The sequence below is a fragment of the Panthera pardus genome, unplaced genomic scaffold, assembly GCF_024362965.1.
Source record: "Panthera pardus isolate Hobbes unplaced genomic scaffold, ASM2436296v1 HiC_scaffold_8, whole genome shotgun sequence".
Classification (NCBI taxonomy): domain Eukaryota; kingdom Metazoa; phylum Chordata; class Mammalia; order Carnivora; family Felidae; genus Panthera; species Panthera pardus.
In genome coordinates, this window is record NW_026527013.1 from 109,077,159 (window position 1) to 109,100,229 (window position 23,071).

Genomic DNA, 23,071 nt, shown 5'->3' on the forward strand with positions numbered 1-23,071 from the left:
TTTGTTCAGTGTTTGGGGATTTTGTCTTTTTACATTTGAATTTATGTAGTCCACTGCTATAAAACTATTCCAAGGAATACAGTCCCATATCATCAGTGTGCTGTATACCACCAAGTCCGGGGCTTGGCTTTGACATTTCTATTCAGTTCATGCTTTGGCAATTGTGAAATACTCGTGTGGATGGTAAGTGATTTTTGTGCCACCCTTCAAATAAGGCTTCATCTGCCAGACAGGCCTGGGCAGGTCCCCTTCTGGGCAGGGTGAGGGGGTGGGGGGAATGGTTGCAGGCTTGGTTGAGAGAACTCATAAATGTGGAAATGTCTGGATGCCTGCCCACCACCACCTTTGAGTTTCCTGCAAATCCATGATCATGTTTTTTAAGCAAATGCTCCAAAGCAAAATTCTCCCACTGGTTACTAGTCAGGGGTGTAATCCTTTTTCTAGAAGATTCTCTTTTCCTCTCCTTGGTTAAGAGAAGAATGGAATATACTTCAATCCCCATTTCTATAACTTTATCTTCTAACTTCCCACTTGAACAGGTAGTCATATAGACTCCTACCAGTTTTGCATGTGACACAGAATCAACTTTAATAAAATGATTTGCTCTCTGGAATTTGGCACTACTCCCTGCTGATTCTTTTTTTTTTTTTTTTTTTTTTAAGACTACTTTTTTAGAGCAGTTTTGGGTTTATACTAGATTAAGGGGAGGGTGCAGAGATTTCTGGTATACCTTCTATTTCCATACATACGTAGCCTTTGCCATCGTCCCCATCTCCCCTCGGAGTAGTACACATGGTAAACTGATGAATTTATGGATCGTTTGATAGCACATGGTCTGGCATATCTTGGGTGCTCATTGTAAATGTTCAACCCATTTTCTATGCACACACGTATGTGAATTTGTTGACATATATGCATAGACATTTTCTGAAAGGATACAAGTCGGACAATGTCAAAGGTTTAAATTCGTTATTGTTTACATGGAGTGGAATGCTACTCCATGGACATAAGATCATGAGTAAAAGTTGGAAAGTGTCTTTATTTTTCACTTTATGCCCTTTTATACTGTTAGTTTTTATGCCATCAGTGTGTTAGTGGTACTTTACAGTTTAACAGAGTCCAATAAAATAAAATGATTCTGATTTTCCTAAAGTGATGCATTGGAACACATAGCTTTTAATTTTTTTAAGTTTATTTATATTGAGAGAGAGAGAGAGAGAGAGAGAGAGAGAGAGAGAGAATTCCAAGCAGGCTCCACGCTGTCAGTGCAGAGCTCCATGAGGGGCTGGATTCCACAAACTGCAAGATCATGACTTGAGCCAAAATCAAGAGCTGGATGGTTAACTGTCTGAGCCCCTGGAGCCCCCTTAGAACACATAGGTTTTAAAATAAAGATCCTGTGGGGCGTCTGGGTGGTTCAAGTGCAGAGCCTGCTTGGAATTCTGTCTCTCCCTCTCTCTGTCCCTCCCCTGCTTGCTCTCTGTCTCTCTCTCTCTCTCTCAAAAATAAGCGAATAAACTTAAAAAAATAAACAAAATAAAATAAAGATCCTAGAGGATGTCATTGAATCAAATCTTGTAACTGCAAGTTCTAATGCAAGGACATTTTTTAGGTTATTCTTTGCTGTAACGTTAGAAAAGGTGATAGAATTGGATTTAAATATTTTCTGTATGTAGGTACCAACCTAATAGAGAATTATGTAGTATGTTAAAATGTATACAGTGGCCATTACTTAAAGTTAGATTTATAGATATTTTATCTCCATCTGTTTTCCTTATTTTCTCTTAATGTGCAACCATGGGTATATGATGAACTGATCTTATTATCAATTTTTAAGGAATTATTTTCTCTATAAAAAGTATTTTTTCACACCTTATTCAAGTAATAGAGTGGTATGCATTATAATATAAATGGTATGACCATATGTTAATAAGGTAAACAAAGAGTAACATAAAATCATATCTTGATAGATATAGCCCTTCCAAATCATCAACTTGTGAGATTTTATATTTATTCTGTTGATAATTCAGTTGATTGATACATTTTTAAAAAATATTTATTTATCTTTGAAAGAGAGAGCACAAGCCGGGGGGGGGGGGGGGGAGGGGGGGGGAAGAGAGAGGGAGACACAGAATCTGAAGGAGGCTCCAGGCTCTGAGCTGTCAGCACAGATCCCGAAGCGGGACTTGAACTCACAAACAGTGAGATCATGACCTGAGCCGAAGTTGGACGCTTAACCAACTGAGCCACTCAGGTGCCCCTCAATAAATTGTTCTAAGTTTATTTAAATATTTATATTTAAGTAATCTCTACACACAATGTGGGACTTGAACTCACAATCCTGATATGAAGAGTCACACATTCTACCAAATAAGCCAGCCAGGCACCCCATCAATAAGTGTTTTAAATTGCTTTTTGAAAAATATTTTCATTGCTTGTATTGAAGGAAAAAAGTAATTTGATAGGAAAATTCTGGAATATATCTTTTTTTAATCAGTTTTTTTTAAATGTTTGTTTATTTTGATAGAGAGTGTATGTACCTACAAGCAGGGGAGAAGCAGAGACAGAGGGAGAGAGAATTCCAAGCAGGCTCCACACTGTTGGCACAGATTCCAACACGAGGCTGCCATGGGACTGGATTCCAAGAAGTGTGAGATCATGACCTGAGCCAAAATCAAGAGTCAGATGGTTAACCAACTGAGCCACTCAGGCTCAGGGAGCCACTCAGGCACCCCTTCATCAGTTATTATGTAGTATTTTGTGCTTAGGTGGTTTTTGCTTAGATAAATATTTTCTAGATATATAGAAAAAATAATGGCCTGTTTTATTTAAAAATTTTAGAAGCCTTTTCTGTTTAGGAACCATAATTTTGGCTTTAGGTATTTGTTTTGAATTACTCAAAGCTAGAACTTCTTAGCTTTAAGAACCTCACATCTGGGGCACCCTGGTGGCTCAGTCGGTTAGGCACCCAACTTCGGCTCAGGTCATGATCTCACGGTTCGTGGGTTCAAACCCCTGCCTCGGGCTCTGTGCTGACAACTCAGAGCCTGGATCCTTCTTCAGATTCTGTATCTCCCTCTCTCTTTGCCCCTCCCCCATTTGCACTCTGTCTCTCTCTGTGTCTCAAAAATAAATAAAACACTTAAAAAAAACCCTCACATATTTTGCATACATACACATTTTTTTAATGCTGACTTTACTGGTAATCCTTAATAATAGTTTCTTTCATATCATCCTTCTGAATATCTCCTCAATTAGGACTGTAATATAGAAGAATATTTACTTCCGTGGCAGGAATAACATACGTAGTGCAGGGCATTGCTAAGCAGGTTATATAGCTTGCTGTGCCAAGGATTTTGTGTAGTCTGTATGTGCAGCAGTATAAAGAACCCTCATTATGATGTTACAGTAAAAGCGTTTGGGTGTAATACTGTACATGGGACAAATAGAAAGAAATACATTAACCAGAGTAATGTATTCTAAGGATCTTCAAATCTAGAGTTGGGTTTTATTTTGCTTGTTTGTTTGCTTTTTTACTGGAGTGTGCAATCAATACAGCAGGGTAATTTCCTACATCACAGCTGACCAAATTCTGAAGGATCTGGGAAGTTAGAGTAACTCTATGGCAAGCTTTATTTCTAAGCAGTCCCCAAAAATACAAAATCCCTGTGTTTTTTAGGTTCTTGGGCCTTTTCAGCTCTCTGAATTACTCTTGTTGCCCACCCTCATTCATTAAAGCATGTATGTCTTCCAATGTTTGCCTTTGCTCCTTGGTTCTATAATTACATATTCACTTTATTTCTGATCCATGTAAAAGGAGGTTGTATACACTTTGCCCCTTTTTTCATCAGAGCATATTTCTTTACAAGATATTTCTGTTAAAGAACCACAGTACAATAGTAAAATTCAGTGAATTTATAATAGATACCATACTTACCGCCATAGTCTACACTCCAGTTTCATCAATTACCCCCAGTACTATCCTAAATACATTACGTGTGTGTGTGTATAGACACACACACACACACACACACACACACACACACACACACATAATATGTATATAATTCCTCACAGTACAGCATGCACTCAAGGATTACATGCTGCATTTAGTAATGTCCTTTTGAGTCTCCTTTAATTTGCTATAGTTCTTTGATTTTTGTTTTTATTTTGTTTTTGTTTTTGTTTTTGAGACATTAACATTTTTGAAGAATACAGGCCAGTTGTTTTGGAGAATGTCCCTAGATGTGCCTTTGTTTCCTCATCATTAGATTCAGATCATGCATTTTTGTTTGGAATGCCACGCAGATAATATCCTGTTCTAACTGTAAACCGTCTGGAGTCATGTGATGTCTGTTGTCCCTGGGTTGAGGTGTTATCTTGTTGCTGCACTGCAGAGTTAGCATTTTCTTTTTGTAACTGATGTGAAGATGCTTTGAGGCTTTTCGAATATCCTGTTGATCATCAAGCACCTCTACATATGCGCATGCACACGCGCACACAGTGTGTCAGGGCACTTTTAGCATCCATTGATGATCCTTGCAAGAATCAGTTTTTGGCACAATGATTTTCTAACTCCATGTTCCTTCTGTATTTTTCCATTGGCATTCTACTGAAAAGAAAACTTACATTTATGTCTAATTACTTCTCTTTCCCTTGTGCACTGATCTGTTTCTTTTCGCTAAAATAAATGAGTTTGGACCTCCAGATTCTTATTTTACTCACTGAGTTATTCTCCACGCTGTTGTTAATTATTTTTGTGGCCACATTGTCTCAGGTGATGTCAGTGGATTGTCTTCAGGATAGTTTTTATGTAGTTTGATCTATTTTTATCTTTCTTTGTTAAAAGCCATTCAGTACTTTCTGACACATGACTTCTGAGAATCATGCTGAATCTTCCCTGCTCTAACCTTGGAATCAGTCATTTATCCAAGAGACCTTTGTTCTTTAGTAGGAAATGATATTTGGAGCCTAGGTCATATTTCTTCTTATGCACAGATAATATTATTGCCACACTTTGGGGATTGCTTTAAACTTCAAAAGAGGTTAAAGAGTTCCCATTTAAACATGCAATTTTTCTAATTAAAAAAGCTATGCATTCTTACATTATAGAAAATACAGACAAATAACAGAACAGGAATAAAATGCTCCCTGAACTCTATGCACTCTCTTGACCACGTGTGTTTTGTGTAGATTAGATTGTATCATGTATATAGAATTTGGTGGGCGTTTAGGTTTTTTTCTCTTTCTACTTAACACATCATTGTTTTCTCCAAGTCCAAAAAATTAAACAGTTGTAGTTTTCAGTCATATACTTTTTATCTTTTCCTTGTGGTCTTTTTATCTCAGTGCTGTGATATCCGTAAGTAGGGAAAGTTTGTTCGCTCGCCCTCCACATTTTCTGCCTCCCTCTTCAATCCCACATTGTTACCTACCCTCCGTCTTCCGCCTGATCATCAGAGGATGCACAATTATCCATGTGGAAAGACAGCAATTAGTATTAAAGACTGTGGCAAGCATTTATTTTGTATACTGATTGCACTTTTGATTTTAGTTATGACAAGCTACTCAGTGATAAATGTGTTTTCTCTAAAATTAACATCAATGTTTGGCAAACAGAAATAAGTCACTCAAGGAAATATCTGCCTGGTTACTGCTCTGGTATGTTTAGATGTATGTGCACAGCTTTTAACTCTGGAGAGCATAGGCTGTCTCTGGTTTTGCTCACAATTTTTTTTCCTTTTTAGTGTGGGATTTTCCAACCTTGGCACACTTAAAATTTTGGACCAGATAACCCTTTGTTTGGGGGGGGGGGGCGGGGGGCTCTCCTGTGCATTGTCCATTATTAGCAGCACCTATATCCTCTACCTACTAGATTTCAGTAGCATCTGCACTTCCCCAGCATGACAAAAGAATATCTACAGACATTGCCACATGTTCCCTTGCAGGGCACATAATTACCCCAGAATGAGATCACTGCTCTGGAATAATGCTTAACACATAATAAGCACCCCCCAAAATACAAATTAATATATATTTAAACCACAGCTGCCCAATCTTTGGCATGTACTTATTTTATGCCACCATTTCCTCTAAATTCTTAGAATTTGTGGTTTGAAATATTGTAGGTATGCAGTCATCACAATACTTTTGCTTGTAGACAAAAGTTCTAATTGTTTTAACTTACCTAGAACAGAGGTTTTGGGGCGTTTTGCTATTAAAATACTTTGAAACATTATTTTTGAGAACCTGGCTTTCTAAAAGCCAAAGTGTGCTCTTATAAATCTCTGTGTGGTGTGTGTGTGTGTGTGTGTGTGTGTGTGTGTGTGTTTGTGTTTCAAAGTGTCGAGAGACTTTAAGAATCACATCAGTAACATTAGACTATCTGTGAAGTTGAATGAATATGCCTGGTTAGTTGTTAAGGGAGGAAGGGAAGGATCTGGGGGAGAGAATCCATCTGGGGAAAGGAGAAGGGCCCAGAGAAGAGAATATGCATGCCCTGAACTACTTCTTACAATCTACATTAAGCAGAGGACATGAATTGATAGAGTGAAAGCATTTTAGGGTTTTATTCAACTTCCTAAAAGTTTTATAAAATAACTTCACTTAAGGGGAAATAAGTGACATTGCACATTGTCTTTTTTTTTTTTTTTTTAATTTTTTAAATTTACATCCAAATTAGTTAGCATATAGTGCACCAATGATTTCAGGAGTAGATTCCTTAGTGCCCCTTACCCATTTAGCCCATCCCCTGTCCACAACCCCTCCAGCAACCCTCAGTTTGTTCTCCACATTTATGAGTCGCTTCTGTTTTGTCCCCTCCCTGTTTTTATATTATTTTTTATTTCCCTTCCCTTATGTTCATTTTTTTGTCTCTTAAAGTCCTCATGTGAGTGAAGTCATATGATATTTGTCTTTCTCTGACTAATTTCACTTAGCATAATACCCTCCAGTTCCATCCACGTAGTTGCAAATGGCAAGATTTCATTCTTTTTCATGGCCAAGTAATACTCCATTGTGTATATATACCACATCTTCTTTACCCATTCATCCCTCGATGGACATTTCGGCTCTTTCCATACTTTGGCTGTTGTTGATAGTGCTGCTATAAACGTGGGGGTGCACGTGTCCCTTCGAAACAGCACACCTGTATCCTGTGGATAAATGCCTAGTAGTGCAATTGCTGGGTCGTAGGGTAGTTCTATTTTTAGTTTTTTGAGGAACCTCCATACTGTTTTCCAGAGTGGCTGCACCAGCTTGCATTCCCAGACATTACACATTGTCTTAATTTATTTCTCTGAAGAAGTTGTACATTGATACTTAAAATGTGATTTTTAGAATATTTCTATTTTTGCTAAAAGGAAAACAAGGTATCACCATTCAGAACCAAGGTAGATACGCTAATAAGTGTAAGGTGTGAAATTGTTTTGGAAATATGATAATGAAAATTTTATCATGATGCCTCTATATCAGAAAAAGATTTAGATGAGTAGTAAGCTCTTAGTGCTTTTTTTTCACAGCACAATTCCTTTGGGTTTTGGTCACTCTTCCCTTGTAAGGTGGTTGCTTAGCACAATTTAAATTTCCACCATTAATGTCCCTCTGGAGATGGTTGTCAAGTTTTTGAGGGGAGAACTATTATTAAGTTTGGTACTCTTTAAGAAAGATTATTTTTGTTATTTCATACCATTAAGGATAAGAGTAAATGGGACATGAATATAATAGTGATATTTAATTTTTTTTTTTTTTTACCGTTTATTCATTTTTGAGAGACAGAGAGACAGGTGTGAGTGGGGGAGGGGCAGAGAGAGAGGGAGATACAGAATCTGAAACATGAAACAGGCTCCAGGCTCTGAGCTGTCAGCACAGAGCCTGACATGGGCTCCAACTCACAGACCACGAGATCATGATCTGAGCCGAAGTCAGATGCTTAACCAACTGAGCCACCCAGGTGACCTTGGCCTATATTTCTTTAAAGTACTATTTTAGATTTTAGAGGGAAAATGTTTTTGTCATTCACTGTGTAAGAAGACTCGGTAACATGTTTATATGTATGTAATCTGAACCAGTATTAAGTAGAGTGGCATTTGAGTGACTAATATTTTTGTACTAAAGAAGGGAATATCTGATTTTATTTAGAAACTTTTTTTTTTATAGATAGGCTACTATTTGAAATTTCGTTGTTTTTTTTTTTTTTTTTCCAATTATTATAAAAACTAAAACTTACATAGAATGTGCCTGGAGATATAATGAAGAATTCTGTAGAGGCTGGGGATGATTTTGAGTACAGAGGCTGTTTGGTACAAAATCATAAGGACATTTAAAAAGATAATGTTGTTCTTGGCAACAAAGTGTAGTGTTATTGTAGGCATTTATCTGGTCTATTGCTTTAGAATGTTAGTAATTTACACTTTTAGAGAGCAACTTAATTATTTTTGCTTCTTCTGAGATCATTTTTATGAACGCGAATGACTCCTGGACACAACTTTTAGTGAAGGATTTTATGATGTATGTTCCTAGAGTTTTAGCTTTAATGGAAAGGAGGAGAGTTTATAACTTTAGGAAATTTTTAGTTCATTCTTCTTATGGTACATTATTTCGCTCATTTGGAGTATAGAATAAAAGGTAGTTCTTGAACGTTCCTCCTGAGCACAAAGTGCTTCATGGGAATGTTGCCGTGAAGTGGCAATCACATTGCCAGTTTTGTGTGCTGGTGTTACGGTGCCATTCCCAAACACTTTATACTTTGGAGATGATGTTGCTGCCTGGTAACTTTTATTATCTTAGAACGGAAAGTCTTTTTTTTTTTTTTTTCCTTCATACTGTCTCCAGGGTTATTTACTACCCAGAGAGAGTTTCACTTTGAAGTTTGCTGGATTCTTCTTTTCTCACAATAGCCACCAGGTTTTGAAATTTGGGCAAAACGCTCCTCCAAGCCACTTTATTTAAAAACGTCATATTCTTTGTATGTATTTTCACCTTTTTATTAAATTGAAGTGGGTTAGGCTATAATGAATGCTTTAGAACTGGGTTGCCCACCATAACGACTGGCCACATTGGCTATTTTCATTGTAATTCATAAAAATTAAATTTTAATTCCTCAGTTACACCAGCCACATTTCAAGGGCTCAACAGCTACATGTGTCTAGTAGTTGCCGTATTAGACAGTACAAATCTAGAACATTTCCACCGTCACAGACACTCCTGTTGGACGCACTGTATTAGAATGGGGGGTGGCAGACTGCAACCTGGGAGCCCAGCCTGATCTACCACTTGTTTTCTGTAAATAAAGTTCTATTGCCATACAGTCACGACTGCCTGTTTACATATTGTCTGTGGCTGCTTTCAGGCTATAACAGCAGAATTGAGTAGTTGAAACAGACCGTGTGGCTCACAGAGCCGAAACAATTTTCTTTTATCCCTTTGCAGAAGATTTCCACCCCACTGTCCTGTGTGCATACTCATGATTCTTAAAGGTCAAGTTGTTTTCCCAAACAACTTTTTTTTTTTTTAATGTTTATTTGTTTATATTAGAGAGAGAGAGAGGGAGACACAGAATCCGAAGCAGGTTCCAGGCTCTAAGCTGTCAGCGCAGAGCCAGTTGCGGGGCTCAAACCCACGAACCGTAAGTTCATGACCTGAGCCAAAGTCAGATGCTCACCCAACTGAGCCTCCGAGGCACCCCCTGTGTATGCGTATTCCTAAAGTTGAGGTTGTTTGGATAGCATAGTTATATGTGCATATTAGCAGTGTAACATATTACATAAGGCAGATTATCACACTTCAAATATTATCGAGACCAGAAGAACAATCATCCCCTTTTAGGAACAGTAAGAAGTCCTTCTCTGTCAGATCACATTCTTTCCAAAATGAAGGGAATGAAAGAAGGAGAGCACCAGCAAGAGCACATACAACAGGGCAGTCTACTCACGGTGTGCTGGACAACTGGCAGAATTAATGCACTGTTGGCAAGAGGCCAGTCCATCTGAGTGCTGGCCCATCATCACACTTGGCCCCTGAGTCCTGTTGGGAGTAAGGGATGGAATCTGCGAAGGACCCAGGACAGCTAGAATATTAATAGAGGGAGGTGGGTGAAATTCATCTATTATGTTAAACCTAAAACTCTTTCCATTTAGACTTAAATAGGAATGTATTCAAAAAATGTTTATTTCATGAATAGGGTGCTTAGTTTTGAATTTTGGTTGATTGAATCATTTTAATACTTCACTGTCTTTTTTGTCTTGTGGAATATCCAAGAAATTTAGTCTCTTAGATGGCAGGTGAAATATTTAAATCCATTTTGTTTTACCATTTTGCATACAGTTTTCTTGAATAATACTATTTTAAACCCTGGAGCTTTTCCATTTTGGGGGACAGCATGAGCTTATTTTTATTTTGTCTGTGTGTTTGGCTTATTGTTTTATATGCATACATATATGCATGCATAGGTTGTACCCCACATAAGTTTTGTCTCTGAGGATTCTGTAAAATTGATTTTAAAATACATACACATAGACACATACACACATAAGTATGCATTTCTAGTTGTTGTCAAGTTGTAAACTGTAATGCAACCCAATAAAAATAAGCTTTTGATGTTGGCCTAATAGAGCTGTCTTTGTTACTTTTTGTTACTTTCCCAGGTTTAAACTAGCACAGTTTCTTATTCAAAGTGCCCTTGCTTCTCTTTTGCCACAGCTTCAGTGAGTGCCTTATAAAGCCTGACCCTCACTGGAGCAGATTATAATGTAGCGTGGATTGCTAAATTTAGAGAGAAGCCAGACCTCTGCTCTAAATAGTAACAGCTAAGCGATAGAGACTTGCTGAGCAGAATATCTTCATTTAGTCTTTCAATACCAGTAGGTGAGTTTCTGTTTGTGTTTGTTTTAATATTTGCTGTTGTGTTCGTCAAGATCTTTGTATACTTTTTTGTTTGCATGTTTATTATGTTATCTTCCACATATAGTATATGGAGAGTGTGAATGGTAAGCCCAGGAAACTAGACCACGAAGAAACAAACTTTTGTGTTTAGAACTGAAGAAAGTATAAATATAAATGGAGCTAAAGATGTTTAAAATAGAGTAACTCTGTCGTTGGTAGGCTGTGTTTTGTGGTGATTCCTCATGAGCAGAAAAAAGAGCAACAAAATGCAAAGGTAGAGGTAGAGAATTCTGTGAGTTTATCTTCTGGACCTTAAAATAAAACTCTTAGTGAAGGCTCACACTTCAAAAGTATTTTTTATTGATTACAAAATGGAGACATCTTTGGCAAAGAGTAACTCGTTCCTGCGTGTTCATCTGCTGGAAAAGCTTCTGGCTACCTGGGGTCTATTTTTCTTATATCTCAGTATGAGCCCTAAACTCTTTACCAGGTGTTTTTCTTTGCTGGCACAAGAAAACATTTTATGTGATATTTGTAATGTTTGGGGAGGGGGGGTAGAAACTATAAACATGTATGTGCGCGCCCATTTATCACATGTACCCCCAGTGACCTGTTTGCTAATCCAGAGTGAATCTGCTGAAAATGCCAACGAGGAACTTTCTGAATGAGTTTTGTGGTGAATGTAAACAATGCATGAGAAGCTCTGTTTCTGACTTGTATCAAATAGAGTTTATTGCATTTGTAATTATTTCAGTATGTAGCAGCTGCCCCAAACACCAAGAGCCATCACTTTCTCTGAGCTTGTTCTAGGTTGTACTTCTGTTGAGTTGTAAATGTTTGTGGATTTTATCTCCCCTAGGCGTGCTCCTTGAGGGCACGGAATCTGGCTTAGTCACCTTTATATCACAAAGCATGATATATTAAGTTCACACTATAGTATTAATAAAAATTGTCTGTACTGAAACTATAGAAGAAATTTTTGTGTTTGTTACTTTATTTTTTAATCAATTCCAATTAAATTATGATTAAAGTTTTGAGTGATAAGCAGATTGCTTTCTATATGAAGATAGGAGATTTTCTTCTTTTGTTTGTGGAAAGAAGGTTTTGGTGTATAAAGTGAATAATTTTTCCATGTTATTGAAGATTTTTTTTAAACTTTGAGACATAAATAATTCGCTTAAATACTGCAAATTTTCTTGATTGTTTAATAGTGACTTAATCAGAAAAAATCTAAACATTTTCAAATCACAATTTAAAGAAGACCCTTGAAAGGTAATTAAATCATTTGCTTGACATTCTCTTAAATTGTTTGGTCTTCATAATTTAGGCAACCTGGATATATCTTCAGGTTATAATATTAATGCCAACAAGGTTATTCTTAATTTGTAAAAGATTTTATGGAGCAGGGTTTTTTTTTACTTTTTTTTTTTTAAAGATAATTGATTCTTTTTAAAATTTTCCTTGCAGAGAAAAGCAAATATTGCATATACTCTCTTTTTAACCAAAAAGTTATGCTTCACACTTTTATTTAACTGGCTTTTTTCCATTAACACTGTGCCTTGAACATCTTTCCATGTCTGCAACAGCTTATTTAACGAGTATTTACTAAATGCTCACTCTTTACTTACCATTGTGTTAGATGCTAAAGATACTGCTTTTAGTAGAACGGACAAAGTCCCTACTCACCTAGAGGTTGCACCCTCATGGGAGAAGTAGACCTCAGGCAAACAGATAACAGTGGAATGTCAGGTGCTGCTAAAGGCTGTGAAGCGAAGTAAAGCTAGGTAAAAGGAGAAAGAACAGACACCAGTAGTGGGGATGTACAGGTAAGGCCTCTCTGAAAAAGAGGCCCTTGAGTGTGTCAGTGAGGGAGCCACCTCAAGGGCTGGGGAGAGATCTTCCCAGAGGAGAGGAAACCTTCTCTGGCACATTGGAAGAAGAAAGAGGGCAGTCTGGCTGGAGCACAGTGAGTGATGGGGAGAGATGCAGGTGTGGGAAACATAATCAGAGAGGTAGCCAGAGCAAGAAGTGCAATACATTTATTTAGATTTAACTCATTCTTCTGTATAGCTTCATAACATTCCACTTAATGGCTTATGATAACTTATCTAACCAGATGACTGTTTATGAGCATTTAACTTTGCATGTTTTTATGCATTCAACAATGCTGCAGCTAAACCTTTATACACACACACACACATAAATATGCATATTTGTGCAGGTAAAATGGTAAATTTCTAGGAAAAGAAATGCTAGACTACACGTTATAACATGTAAATATTTATATTCACCAAATGCTTCCCAAAAGTATTGTGTGGAACTTATTCCCTATGCCAGAGTTTATGTCTGTGGTTTTCCCTATGTCTTTTGTCAACACTAGATATTATTAAACTTTAAAAATTTTTGCCAGTTCAACAGTTAAAACTATACCTTGCTTTGGGGTGCCTGGGTGGTTCAGTTGGTTGAACATATGACTTCAGCTCAGGTCGTGATCTCATGGTTCCCTAGTTTGAACCCCATGTCCGTACTGACAGCTCAGAGCTTGGAGCCTGCTTCAGATTCTGTGTGTCTCCCTCTCTCTCTCTCTGCCCCACCCCTGCTCACATTCTGTCTCTCTCTCAAAAATAAATAAACATTAAAAAAAATTTTTTTAATTACACCTTGCTTTTTAAAAGTATATTCAGTATAGGTGAGGTTGAACATATGCTTATTAGCCATACATTTTTGTATGAACTGCTTATTTGAAATATATAATCTTTTTTTCTTTGTTTTCAGAAATTTTATGAATAAGCATCAGAAGCCAGTGCTAACAGGCCAGCGGTTCAAAACTCGGAAAAGGGGTAGGTTGTGCTGCATATTTGTGGGACTGGGGGGCTGAGAGAGTAGGTGAAGTTCTCAGCAAGACAGGAGTTTGGGGAAGGATTCAAATTATCCTTGTTCACACCTAAGCTCACTAGTTCTACTCTCCTGGGCTCTGAATGTAAAATCTGAAGTTCTTCTGCCTCCAAGCCTCTGAAAGGTTATTTAGGTCTCTGACCTCAGACAAGTCATTTAACTTGTCTAAACTTTGTGTCTATCTACAAAATGAGGATGATTCTGTCTGTTCGGTTTCCTCACTCTCCTGTGAGGCTAGGAAGACACTAGATAAACTTTACTATTTTTGACATCACATTTATATTTGAGTTTTGCTTTCTTTGTTGTTTTTAAGGAAATGTTGAAAGCAAAGATGGTAAAACTTGGGAGAGAGGTAATCTAGGGAAGGAGATATTGAGGAGTTTTTACTCTTGAGAATTTAAGAGGTCACATTAAATGTATTGCCTAAGTATCTTGAAAACTCAGTATTTTCAAGTGTCTTTTATTGTGGAAAGGTAGTGTCGAACCTGTTTAATGACTGGGAAAATTTCTGTTTGTGTGAATGACTTATTGTTAGGTCATGTTCATCTCCCTACCCTTTCTGCATAAAGAATGGTTTTAAATTTCAAGTGTTTAATCAGTTTGGCATTCTTATACAGAAGTCCTCTTGGACTTAAAAGAAAAAAAAAAAAAATAGCTGAGCCATAACCTGATTAGGAAACTTTTTAAAAGGAAACATGGTACAAGATTATTATGTTGACTAACACTAGGATAGTAACTGAAACGTATTTAAGGAAATATCATGTAGAAAGCTAAATGATGGTGGGATATCTCTCTGAAGGCCTCACTACTGATTATGAAACATAATGGCATGTAATGGTATCATGTGCTACATTGTTGAATTGATGACCCATATGTTACGGCTTTGGCATTTCCAGTGTTGAGGTGGCCCCTGAACCTTCCGCTGTCTTGCGTAAGGATTGTGTCTGCATAAGTAGCAAGTCTAGCCTTGCAGAAGAAAAAGAAGTCTCCATGCAATCAATGGAGTGGAAGAGTTCATGAGAGTAGCTAGATAGCCGTGAGGCTGGATTTCTTTGTAGATGCTGCTTGCAGGGAATTCACATTCGTACTGAAACAATGAAACTAAGAAACTGTAAACTAAGCAAAAGGTGGTTATTTTGTACAGTAATTTTTGTCTTGTGCTTTCCCGTTTTCTATTTTTTTTCCATCCCTGGCTCATCCCTATAAACTAATATACATATGACCTCAGCCATCTCCTTCTGCTTAGTCCCATCTTTGTCATATAAATTGTGTCCCCATGATATTTCCCCATTGAAATCTGGACCCTGATATTAACACAAGGTGTTACAGTCAATGTGCCTTCCTTATCTCATTGTTTAAAGCAGTCAATGGGGGGAAAATGATGTGGATGATTTCAGAAGGATTTCATCAGTAAGGAACGATATAGTTCAGAAAGCTAATTATAGTTAAGGTATTGTTGGGCCTGGTAATGTGATAATAGCTAATATATGTCCAACTGTGAGGTGCAGAAAGGTTTGCCATCGCCTGCCCACTGGGGGAACATGTTAATCTCAGACCTGGATCTCCAGCTTTATTCGTGGGACGCTGATTCACGGTAACTGAGCTTAAAAGCCAAGAGAGGGCCCGAGGGTGTATTGCACAACAGCAGGCGTGATTCAACAAGTCAACTGGCCCTTAGAGTCAGTCTTCAGTTTTAAGCCAGAAAGGTTTTCTCTAAATCTGAGCTGGTTTATCTCTGATTCATTTAGTGGGCAAGATTGTGCCAGTGTCTTACCGCTGCTGGAATACTCAGAGCTACCCAGAAATATATATTATTTGCCATTGATGTGGATTCATATAACTCAGATCTATTGGGGATTTAAGCACTTGAGCTATTTTGTGCCAAACTGCTGGTTGGAAATCCAAAAAAAAAAAAAAAAAATGGAGTCAACCTCAATTTCTGCTCTTCATAATAGTGAATTGCATCCTGATGATTTATCGTGCTTTGGCTTTTCTTTTGCTCTTATGATAGGGCTGACTTCAGATAAATGGCTGGCAGTTTTGTAGAGGTAAGGAAAAAAATCTAGTGAGGATATCTCAAGGTCATTTTGCTAGGCTGTCTTCTGAAGGTCTGTCTTCAATTTGAAATTGTTTTCTAACAAAGCTAATAATGCTCTTCCATGCCAAGTCAGGGAAACAAAACTATTTTTATTGCCTAAGATCAAAATTAAACATTATGACGCGACACATCATTTAGAAATCCATTCAGACTCTTTTCCTTTATAAAATATGCACATCTTGTTTATGATACTTTCTTCAAAGAGATTATGTTTTCTAGTATGGCTTGTGGGAATTTGAAATGATGGAATTTCTCCCCTGAGCCATTGTTATGCTTAGCTAAATGAAATAGTTAATGACTGAACTCTCCTCTTTATAAATTTTGTAGAGAAATTGGATTAAAATTACTGAAAATAGGAGAGAGAAAAAAGTAACCAACTACAGGCAACCAGAGTGACCACATACTCCATTTCATCTGTGTTGACAGTTTTAAACACTCTTAGATTTTCAGTAAGTGTTAGCAACTAAGCTGGTAAATGTTCAAATGTTGAACTCTGTGTGTGTGTGTGTGTGTGTATGCACATAGGTAGAAAACCCATCATAGTTCTTACTCATTTATTATAACTAAGTGACATTCAAAAAGGGATGTAAGTTATGCTATTTATCACTTAATTAACAGGTAGGAAAAGTGTTATATTAACCAGTTACCATGGTTTCCAGTGAAAGCATTTTGTTTAGATAACTTATGGACATATTTGAGCATCAGAAATAGACCTGTTTCTCAGTGTCAGTACAAGGGCCAGCATGACTAACTCTGTAGTGTCACACTTCTGATTCACCAACACAGTATAAATTTGAGACCCTAATTATATACTTCCCGCTTCTAGGGAGGTTTGACCTGTCAAATGGAAACTCAAGGAGTAATAGCATATTTTCATTAGGATTTTGTTAGTTTTTTTGCTAGACTGTCCTCATGTGAAGTACAAATTACACATAATGTTGTTTCAGATAAAAAAGAACCTTTGGGTAAAATGTCATGTTTCTCCAAACGTTCGACAGGGTTGTGGCCATTTTCTTGTTGGGGAATTTTGTATTCCACTGGGTGGGCATTTTATCTCAGCAGATGGGAGTTGCTTTTCAGCCTACAAAAGAATGATTAATCCTTTCATGCCATCACGATTTCTTTAGATTCCCGAGCTACAAGGGATCATCTTGACCTACTGCGTTATTGCTCACTGTTGAAGTATCTTCGGCTGTGACCTGCTGTCTCCCTCCTTTTACTTTCCTCTTCCTTGGCAAATCTCTTAGGAAAATAAAACCGAAATGAAGGGCTTTGTGCAGACACAAGTTTTTAAGTTGTCTCTTAGATTCAAAACAAAGCCCTCTGCATGAATTCTTAGCATAGTCTAGATTTTTACCTGTGTACCAGCTTTCATTTTCCACTGCTTCAAATTAATAATTTTCAAATCATCAAAGTCTGTTCTACCACCTGAGTCAACATCCAAATGTGTCGTAGTGCCATTGCAGGAATGGCGTCAGTTGATTTTGAAAGCTGGTTACAAGACAGCAAACAACTTGTAGAGTCTTTTCTTCTCATGTTCTCATATTACAAGGAAAGAAAACTTTCTCTCCCAAGTGGAAAGGAGAATTACCTTTTGGTAAATCTGGACCCTGAGTGGGGAGTGAAGTTTCCCTTGCTTGCCAGTGAGTTCCTCGTGTGCAGTCACGATTACCCCCTCTAACAGCCTCTCATAATCTATTCCTCTGGAGTTCCCATTCTCTTCCTCCCCCTCTACAAAACAAGACCTTAATTTTATTTATATATATATATATATATAATTTTTTTTTTTTTTTTTTTTGCATTCAACATTTGCATGTTCTGGGCTGCTTAATGTTTTGCTTATGTCATCAAAAGGACTTTTATCTCTTGTTCATGAAAAATAGTGTTCAATTTATGTCTGTCTTTATGGCATCTTATGCTGTGTGACTCTGACTGGTACTGGGAATGCCATTCTTCTCTGGTTCTTGTGCTGTGGTGTTAACCCCTTACAACTCATCCCTTCTACTAGATCAGGAAAACAGTGAGTCTGTACAAACCAGGCAGGTGCTGTCTGGTTTTCAAGTAGTTTTTAATTGTATCACAGTCACGCGTTTTAAATAGTCAAAAGAATTCTGCAAGACACATGATAGAGACAGCAAATCTGATCCCCCAGAGAAATGCCTTCCGCTTTTTACGTGCTTCTTTTAATTTTTACATTCATGTAACCAAATACCATCCTTACATGGTTATTTCCTGACTTTCCTGTTTGTACTCTGGAAGATGAAGATTTAGCTCTCTTTCATGTGCAGACCTCTTCTCAGTTCTTTCTCTGTGACGCAGTTTTAGCTTGGCCACTATTTAGGGTTTATATTATTGGGACTTTATACCTGCTATTCATAGCTCAACTGTTATGCGGTTGGTTTGATCTCTCTGAACATCATTTTGTCTCTGGAGTTAATGTTTCATAATTTATCTTCCCTTTTTTGATGAGTTTTCTGTGCCTTAACACTAGTCGATACTAACCTTTCCCTTTGTTATGTAAATCTTCCAATACAAAAACTTTAGGAATTCTTATCCTCCATCACGTTAGACTCTTAGTGAAAAGCTCCCCAGGTCAGTTTGCTCCCTGGGCCTGCAGTACAGCTGTCAACATGAAATGTTTGAAATGTCTTTTCACGGTGTCCTGGAGAATCCTATTTCCTGGCTCATGTTCTTTTTTCCTCCTTTTTCCTGGGATCTCCTGACTTAAAATCACGAGTTATTCTCTCATTTTTGGCCGAGTGTCTGCTTCAGGAGCTCTTTTAAAAAAGATTCTATGAGAAACATCATTTTTGAGGCCTCAGGTGTCTCAAAATACATTTATCCAGCTTTTGTGCTGAGTTAACAGTTTGGCTGAACACTGAGTTGTGGTTTCAAAATCGTTGTCCCTCAGAATTTTGAAGAAATTTCATCTGGTTTCTGATATTTCTGTGGAGCAATTTAATGACATTCTGGTTTTTTGGTAGTTTGTATGTGATTTGGGTTTTTACCCCTGAAACTTCCAATAGCCGCCTTATTCCCAGTGTTGAGATTTCTCGATAATGTGTGAGCCTTGTTGTGGGCCCACTTTGAATCCTTGTGCTGGTGTCTAGACAGTTCTTTTTTGGGAAACTCATGTCCTTCAACTCTGTAAAACTTTCTTGAAATTTTTAAATCATTTCTTCCCTTTTTGAAAAAAGAATTCTGAGGGCATCCAGCTGCTTGCTTGGTGGAGCGGGTAACTCTTGATCTTGGGGTTGTGAGTTTGAGCCCCGCCTTGGGTGTAGAGATTGCTTTAAAAAAATTCTCATTATGCTCATTATTTAAACATTTGACTTGTCTGCTCTTTTTCTTATTTTTTTGCACTTATTTTCTAGGTCTTTTTTTCTTGACTTTTTAAATCTCGTTTCTAAGAGATATTCTCAGCTTTGTCTTTCAGCTCTTACTATTGAGTTTTTAACTTATTTTATCATACATCCCATTTCCAAGAACTCTTTTATTCATGAAATGTTTCTTTTCTTTATATAATATATTCTTCTTCCTCTCCTTTCCCTCTTCCCTTCTTAGAGTTGCAGTATCCACTTATCTCCCTAAAGGTATTTATGGTAAGATTTTTGTGAAGTATCTGTTTCATCTTTTGCCCCTCCCTTTCCACACCCAACTCATTCTCCCTAAAGGGAAGGTAAAGGTGAAGAAGTCCTTTGAATTGAATCTTACTTTTACCTTTAATTTAGTTTTTTTTTTTTCTGCCTCTTCTGACCTCCTCCAATTTATCATCTTCACTTCTTTTCAACAGTGTATGATCCTTGCTTTGTTTAAGATCAGGTTTGTTTAAGGGGTGCTTGACTGGCTCAAGCAACTCTTGATAACTCTGGATCTGCAGGTCATGAGTTCGAGTACCGCAGTGGGTGTAGAGATTACTAAAAAATAAAAATTAAAAAAAAAAAAAAAAAAAGATCTGACTCCAAATGACCTTCCACAAGAAGTCTCTCTAGAGTCTGCTGAGGATAGAAAGCTACATGTATTTTTATTCCCAAATCCTCTGAAGCCCTTTCAGGGCTTCTACAAATTCAAAAATATTGTCATTATAATGCTAGGATATTATTTGTCTCTTTTACATGTTTACTCTGGTTTATGGTGGTTTCCCAGAGGCTACATGATGTGTGATATTACAGTGGATATGGGACTCCATCTGTCTGCTATTAAGCCAGGTGTTAAAGAGATTCAAGAAAGCCTGGTTCATACTAATTTTTTTTTATTTGATAAATATTTTTTAATTTTCTGGTTTAATTTCTATAAAGTAAGTATCCATAGATACAACCTCCTTACACAAAAATGCTCTTTGGCATCCTCAGTACTTTTTTTTTTTAGTAATTTTATTTTGTAGCTTTTTTTTAATGTTTATTTTTAAGACAGAGACAAACAGAGTGTGATACAGGGAAGGGGCAGAGAGAGAAGGAGACAAAGAATTTGAAGCAGGCTCCAGGCTCTGAGCTGTCAGCAGAGTCCAACATGGGGCTCAAACCTATGAACAGAGATCATGACCTGAGCCTAAGTCGAATGCTTAACCGACTGAGCCACCCAGGCGCCCCTGAATCCTCAGTACTTTTTGTAAAGGGTGGCAAAGGGTCATGAGACCAAAAAGACTGAGAGCGTCTGCTCTGAAGCTATAAATATACATATCTAGTTCATGATATATATTAAATACTTTAAGTGTGCCCTGGAATAACTTACCTTGTAAAAAGAGACATCCCTCCAAGAAATAACAAGTGTTAATGTAGATGTGGAGAAAAGGAAATCCTCATGAAATGTTGGTGGGAATATAAAGTGGCACAGTCACTATGGAAAACGGGTTGGGAGTTCCTCAAAAAATTTAGAACTGAAGAATACCGAACTAAGAAAATTTTATCTGAAGAAAATGAAAAGAGTAATTCAAAAAGATATATGCGCCCCCATGTTCATTGCAGTATTATTTACAATAGTCAAGATCTGGAAGCACCCTAAGTGTTTATTGATGGATGAATGGATTAAACAATGTGGTATATACATATGTAATAGAATATTATTGAGCCATAAAGAGAGGGAAATCTTGCCATTGGAAACAACTTGGATAGACCTGACGGCATTATGGTAAATGAAACAAGTCAGAAAAAGACAAATACCATATGATCTTACTTAGGTGTGGAGTCTTTCAAAACAAAACAAAAAACCCCAAACTCATAGAAAACAGATTGGTGGTTGCCGGAGGCAGAGAGGGAGGGGTGGGCACAATGAGTGAAGGTAGTCAAAAGGAACAAACTTCCAGTTATAAAATAAATAAGTCCCAGGGATGTAATGTACAGTAGTTAATGATACAGTACGGTTTAAGAGAAAGTTGTTAGGAGAGTAGATCTTACAAGTTCTCATCGTAAGAAAAAAAAATCTAGCAATGCATGGTGGTGGATATTAACTAGACTTATTGTGGTAATCATTTTGCAAAATATATAAAATTGAATCATTATGTTGTATATCTGAAAGTAGTATGTCAATTATAGAATTGATATATTGATGATTGAAACTAATGTTATATGTTAATAATAAAAATAATTTAAAAAAGATATGTCCCTCTTTATTTCCTCCCTCCTAACCTTTGTTTATTTATATATTCTCCTTTATTCTTAGGCAGTTGTCCCTGGATCATTTTCTTTATCTCAGATGAAACAAAATTTTAAGTTTTGATTGTTCTACTTTATTTTTTTTCGGATGGTTAGGATTAGTAGATTACATTGGCCTATTCTCTGAATGACATAAATGATCAGTTATTAATTCTATTATGTATTAGATAGAATTAATGTATTTTTTGGCACCTCTAAATAGAAAGTAAATTACTTGATTTAATAAATGTTTAAACAAGGGGTTTAGAACATCGAAATCTAGTAGAAGAACTTAGTTGTCTTCAAACTTTTAAATAATTACACTGTCAAATAAAGAACAATGAACCAGAGAAATGCATAGTTGCTCTTGGGATAGAATGTGTTTAAAAAAAAAAAAAAAAAAAAGAATAATTTGTAACATTTATTTTAGATGAAAAAGAGAAATTCGAACCCACGGTCTTCAGGGATACACTTGTCCAGGGGCTTAATGAAGCTGGTGATGACCTTGAAGCTGTAGCCAAGTTTCTGGATTCCACAGGCTCAAGATTAGATTATCGTCGCTATGCAGACACACTCTTTGATATCCTGGTGGCTGGCAGTATGCTTGGTAAGCCATGCATTATAGCTTCTTCTTTAGTACTTTAAATTCCATTGAAATAGTTTCTTACAAGATAAAATCTTTATAAATTTACATTTATGAGAGTTGGTAAAAAAAAATGCAAATGGGAGTCTCTATGATTTTTACCTTGTTTACCATTTGGGATGGTAATGTGGCTGTAGAAACAGTTATTTGTTAAGAGAGGCACAGAAATGATGGTTTTTGTTAATGTTACAACACGGCTACTTGCTTTATAGCTAAAGGACAGCTTCCCCATGTGTCCCTAATTCAAAATGTTTCTGGAACAAAGTCTGCTTTTGTATGTCACTAGTTTCTTCCAGTATATTTAATTAACCCCCAAATGCCCTAGCACCCTTTCCCTTAAAGCCCACCCTTTTTCCATGCAGTGAAACGTAACCCTCCGCTTTTCCTTAAATTCTGTTTAATCCAAAAAATGTCAGAAATATAGTTTAAATCTGGTTTTTTAAAATATGTAATTGTGAGTATATAGCTAAAAGGATTAAAGGTAGAAGTTTGAAAATTATTAAAGTTAGTTTCTTTTTCTTTTTTTTTTCTTTTTTTTTTAATATGAAATTTATTGTCAAATTGGTTTCCATACAACACCCAGTGCTCATCCCAAAAGATGCCCTCCTCTGTACCCATCACCCACCCTCCCCGCCCTCCCACCCCCCATCAACCCTCAGTTTGTTCTCAGTTTGTAAGAGTCTCTTATGCTTTGGCTCTCTCCCACTCTAACCTCTTTTTTTTTTTTTTTTTTCTTCCCCTCCACCATGGACTTCTGCTAAGTTTCTCAGGATCCACATAAGAGTGAAAACATATGGTATCTGTCTTTCTCTGTATAACTTATTTCACTTAGCATAACACTCTCCAGTTCCATCCACATTGCTACAAAAGTTAAAGTTAGTTTAAAAGCAAAATAAAAATAATAGAGCAGAGGCATCAAGGTAG

The 23,071-nt window shown here is 36.9% G+C and overlaps 1 protein-coding gene across 2 annotated transcripts in view; it reads left to right on the forward strand.

Annotated features, from left to right (window-relative positions):
* Positions 1-23,071, forward strand: part of BZW2 (basic leucine zipper and W2 domains 2) — a 62,522-nt gene that overhangs the window by 9,122 nt on the left and 30,329 nt on the right. The window contains exons 1-3 of one of the 2 annotated variants that reach the window (XM_019443514.2): positions 10,771-10,863; positions 13,657-13,721; positions 21,935-22,111. In XM_019443514.2, coding sequence (XP_019299059.1) covers positions 13,664-13,721; positions 21,935-22,111 — 235 coding nt within the window. In that variant the 5' untranslated portion in view covers positions 10,771-10,863; positions 13,657-13,663. Of the gene's footprint in view, positions 1-10,770; positions 10,864-13,656; positions 13,722-21,934; positions 22,112-23,071 lie in introns of those variants that run through there. The other variant, XM_019443515.2, reaches the window with a different exon arrangement.